At 38.3% G+C, this 5,150-nt stretch overlaps 1 protein-coding gene across 1 annotated transcript in view; it reads left to right on the forward strand.

The window, feature by feature from the left end:
* The first annotated feature begins 242 nt into the window (after positions 1-242).
* The window catches only part of Lipn (lipase family member N), a 13,242-nt gene continuing 8,334 nt past the window's right edge, over positions 243-5,150 (forward strand). Inside the window, exons 1-3 of the mRNA XM_005352156.1 lie at positions 243-356; positions 918-1,035; positions 3,947-4,145. Coding sequence (XP_005352213.1) covers positions 243-356; positions 918-1,035; positions 3,947-4,145 — 431 coding nt within the window. The remainder of the gene's footprint in view (positions 357-917; positions 1,036-3,946; positions 4,146-5,150) is intronic.

Below are 5,150 nucleotides of genomic sequence, written 5' to 3' on the forward strand. Positions count from 1 at the left end.
AGCTGAATACAGACAAGGTCATAAAAATACCTTAATTAAAATTTGAAAGGCCTCCAGATTGAGTTAAGTTCACTCCATGAGATGACTAATATTCCAAGTAACTTTCCCTGTGTCTCCTTCTCCCATAAAGTACCAGCTTCCTCTGCTGTCATTTGAATTTTCAATATGGTATTATTTTAATTTTAATCATCAGCATAGATGGATAAGATTAACCTGTAAACATTAATTGTTTTGTGCCAGGCATGCCTATGAGGTGGTTATTCTTAACAACAGCCTGTTTGATACGTGGAACTTTAAGTGATAGTGGACTCTCGGATTTTGACAATGAAGTGAATCCTGAAGCGTGGATGAATGCCGTAAGTTCCAACAGCTTTAGATAAAATGGACTGCTGGGTGGTAGGATCGTAAAAGGCCCAGCCCGCTATAGCAAAAATGCTTGGATGATATAAACAGTTTGTAACATTTTTTTCAAATGTCAGACTGGTAAATCGGCTTCTTTGACTTAATAGCTGGTATTTTCTAGCTCTAAGGAGTAGAATGTGTCATGTCTTTTGTATTTGTCAATCACCCTTTTAAATTCATACCTTTAAAGACATTTGGGTAATTCAAGATAGCATTCTTGTGGCATGTAATTTTGCCATTTTTAAAGCCAAAAGGAAATTCAAAAGACAAATAACAAGGAAATGTATTCTAGTCAGTTAGGTCAATGCCAAATATCCACCCCCAATATTTTAGTAGATACCTTCTTGCATTTTGTTTATTTTTATGAAGACCTCACATAATAAATTTACTTTTACAGCTACCTACAGCTATAGATTTCATATAATCCACGCACATAAACTTGTTAGTCACACTGTCTAGTTCTTTATGATGTCTCCTGAGAGGAGGAGCTGCCAATAACTCTATGTCTACGACAGAGTGAAATCATCACCTACAACGGCTACCCCAGTGAAGAGTATGAAGTCACCACGGCAGATGGCTACATTCTCGCCATCAACAGGATCCCTCATGGGAGAGGACAGACTGAGCAGACAGGTACAGATGTGTCTCCTGGGGAGAAAGACGCTGAAACTGATTGCTGGCTATCCATCAGGAGAGAGACCGAGTTGTTCAAATCAGTTTGAGTCACTTCGATGCTCTTTTTATGGCTGGCAAGGAGGCTCGTTATTTTCCATCCACTTTTCTAAAGACTCGAAGGGAAAGACAGATCTTAATGAGGAAAGTCAGACCTGCTCCTAAGGTGTGAATGTCCAGGTAGAGTCTACTTTTATCAACTCATTGCTGGCTTCTTGGGAAAGAGTTTCCCAAGTCAAAAGGTTTGCTAGGTGGAATGAAGTTGAGTCCAGTGGGGTACCCAAAGGTGTCTCTTCTGATCCCTCTAAAATCAGTGAGTCTCTTCTGTTGCCACAGAGTTGAATGGCAGTGCATTTCTGAAGCTTTCTCAATGAATGAATTCAGGCAGCCATGATCAAAGGGACAGTTCATGAAATGAAAGAGCCAAACATGCAAAAGCAAGGAAATTACACTCTAAATTAATTGCAGCTAGCTCATGCAGAGGGCAAAATAAGTGTAAACAAAAGAAGTTAAAAGGATGGGGGGGGGCACTATTCATTGACACCTGTTTGCCATGTTGGTCCCACAACCTCTTTTCCTCCATCTGATGGCGGACAAAACCACCAGAATCACAGTGTTGTACAATCTGCCCCTCTCAGACAGGAGTATGCGATTTGAGGGTTTCAGATGAAAATTCAACGTGGCATATGGGCAATTCTCCCATACAAAATATACTTTTCCAAGTCAGACTTAAATGTCAAGAAACTAATAAATACATTTTAATAGATGATCTATTCTAGGTGATGGCTATACTCAAAATAATGTACTCTTACCTTCATTTCAAATTAGAAGAGCATCCTGGATCTTGTTTATTTTCAGTTTTGTCTTTTATTAAGTGAGGCAACAAACTTGAGGAAGGAAAAGCTATGGAGCAAAGAATTTTAGAGAAATAAATTTAAGGAGAATTAATTATGAAAAGATGTGGCGTTCAAAACCACTTGGTAGCTATCGTATTCTACATATTTTTAATCACTTAAAACCCTCAGCAAATACTAACCATCTCCATTTACAGATGATGACAGGCATCTTCTGAAACAGGCACAAAGTCATGCAAACAACAAGTGACAAAACCAGAATTTCAATTTTGGTAGCCAGACTCCAGGACCTAAATTTTCAGTCATTAAAGTAATAATGCTAATTGCTGCTGCTGCTTTGGGAGTTTTGTTGTTTTGCTTTGTTTTCATCAATAGCCCTGGTTCTCTCACTTCACTGAACATTCACTCCCTTGTATGTTGTTTTTAGTCTTTTGCTCTTTGCTTTTTGGAAACCTGACATCCAGCTCCCAAATAAATCATGCAGAAGTTTATTCTTTCTTATGAATTCCTGGCCTTAGCTTGACTTGTTCCTATCCAGCTTTTCTTAACTTAAATTATCCCATCTACCTTTTGCCTCTGGGCTTTTACATTTCTCTATTCCTTTATACCTTTCTTTACTTCTTACTCCGTGGTTTGCTATGTAGCTGAGTGACTGGTTGCTGCAATCCTCCTTTCCTTCTCCTTTTGCTCTTCTCTTCCCATATTTCCCCTCCTATTTATTCACTCTGCCTTCCAGTGCCACCATTCTGTCTCCTGTCTTGCTATTCAGCTTGCTCTTCAGCTCGTTATTAGACTAATCAGGTGTTTTAGATGAGGAAAGTAACGCAAGTTCATAGAGTCAAACAAATGCAATATAAAAGAATGCAACACATCTTTGCATCATTAAACAAAAGTTCCACAGCATAAACATAGGTAGCACATCTTAAAATAATATTCTACAACACTTGTAAACCTGGGATTGGGCAGAAGGACGTCTAGTTTATTCTACTGTCATAATTTGCAAATGCTCCCCAGTGAGCAAAAGCTAGGGAACAGGGTAAACATTTGACAAGGAATTAGTCTGTGCCTACTTTCCAGTATCTCCGCTTCCTCCCTAGGTATGATGCAGAGCTCTGTTAGCCATCAAAAACTTTACATCTTTGCAAGCCATGCATGCAGGTGCTAATCAACATTGAATGGGATTATGCACTAAAAAACCCAATGTAAATTGAAAATAGCATGACGAAAAATTGTTTAATGACCCTATTTAACTAAATATAGTTCAAGAACACAGAGCACTGTAGTGCTTTGCCCTTGTGATCAATCCCATGACTGTCTAGGAGGTGAGGCATAAGGTTACCTTGTGTGGCATCTAGAAAGATCATATTGCTTCTTCTAGCCCTGGGGGAGAAAAATCACAATTGCAATTGAAGTATAGTTTATATTGAACATATATTGATTTGTACCATGGTAGTGCTGAAAAATTGCAAGCCAACCTGTTATAGACAGGTAACCACAAAAAGAACAAAGCAATCACAGATGTGTGCCTTGACATGAGACCCAATCAGTTTTCAGTTACTGTTCTGAAACTTGTGACAAAGGAGACCATTTAGGAAAGTTATTTAACTATTTAAAATGTCTAAAACATTCTTCAAAATAGAAGCTACTTTTTAAATTGTTCTAAGAAGTCAAGAAGATGCTTCGTGCACACCAGTCAGCTCAGCATCATGGTATAATCTGTACTCCAGCAGCTGGAGATATGGATTTAATACTCTAAACTAATACACAAGTGACAAAGGGGGAAAGGTAGGCTCTGTGTGCATGCATGCACGTGTGTGTGTGCATGTGCGTGTGCATGTGTGTGCACGTGTGTGTGCATGTGTGTACATGAGTGTGTGTGCATGCATGTATGTGTGCATAAGTGCATGTTTGTGTGTGTGTGCATGTGCATGTGTGTGCACGCATGTGTGCATGTGTGTTTCTATATTGTTCTTGGCTATAAATTTCTCTTGCTCTCTCTCTTCACACCTGTCCTCTAGGTCCCCGGCCAGTTGTGTATCTGCAGCATGCCTTGTTTGCAGACAATGCCTATTGGCTTGAGAACTTTGCCAATGGAAGCCTTGGGTTCCTCTTAGCAGATGCGGGTTATGATGTGTGGATGGGAAACAGTCGGGGAAACACTTGGTCAAGAAGACACAAAACTCTCTCAGCAAATGAAGAGAAATTCTGGGCTTTTAGGTAAACTGTATCTAAAAAAATCTATGGAAAATTAGAGGGATTTCCCTAAATATAAAGTCATGGCTAATACATAATATTTGGGGTTATAAGACCTCTGTGGTTTTTAAGATATCCAAAGGAAAAAGCAGAATTAATTCTGCTAGTGCTTTTAGCTAATGTTTTCTCTTAGGTAATCCATTTTGAAAAATGATATGCATGTTATATTTATTTAAACAAATGGTAACTGAGATTATATTCCATACTGCCAGGATATGGTGTCTTATGCTTGTAATGCCAATACTGAGGAGGCAGGAGGATTTCCATGAGTTAGAGGCTCCTAGGTTATACTGTGAATTCTAGACCAGCTGTAGTTCCGTCCTTGCTAAAACAACATGACTATACTTAAAATTACAAATAAATAGACAGCAACTAGGAAAAAAAGAGACCTAGAGAAGGGAAGGGAAAAAGATTATATAGTATACTATTTTAGGGAAAACTCCAATGTGACATTTTTAAAATGCTAACAAACAGTTAATAAAAAGTTTTGATACTCTGACAATTTATTTCAGCAGAACTGTTTTTTGTCACTAGAAGACAGGGTTGTCCCTCATAGACTCCCCTTTTAAAGGACCAAGTTAACTGGAATTGTGCTGTTAGAATAGAGAATGTATCATTTTTCGTACCAACCCATAGTCATCACTCCCCAAACAGGGCTGGAGGAGGAAAAGAGAGGAATTAATTGTTAGAGCTACTACTGTCGGAGGGACAAAATTTAGGAAACACTTTGTTTCTCTAATCTTTGGCAGAAAGCATAGAGTTGATTCTCTGTAAGGTACCACAATTCTCTCACACTTGGTTGTATTGATTTATTGGTTCCCTTATGTGTACTTTTTACAAGTTCATGGGATACTGGATTTTTCTTAATATGATATGGTCCTTTTTGTCCTCCTCAATGGATGCTAAATGAACGTAGAATTTTGGTATTGATATTATAGAATATTGAATATGTATTCATATACATGAGTA

This window comes from Microtus ochrogaster, chromosome 8, assembly GCF_000317375.1.
Source record: "Microtus ochrogaster isolate Prairie Vole_2 chromosome 8, MicOch1.0, whole genome shotgun sequence".
Taxonomy (NCBI): domain Eukaryota; kingdom Metazoa; phylum Chordata; class Mammalia; order Rodentia; family Cricetidae; genus Microtus; species Microtus ochrogaster.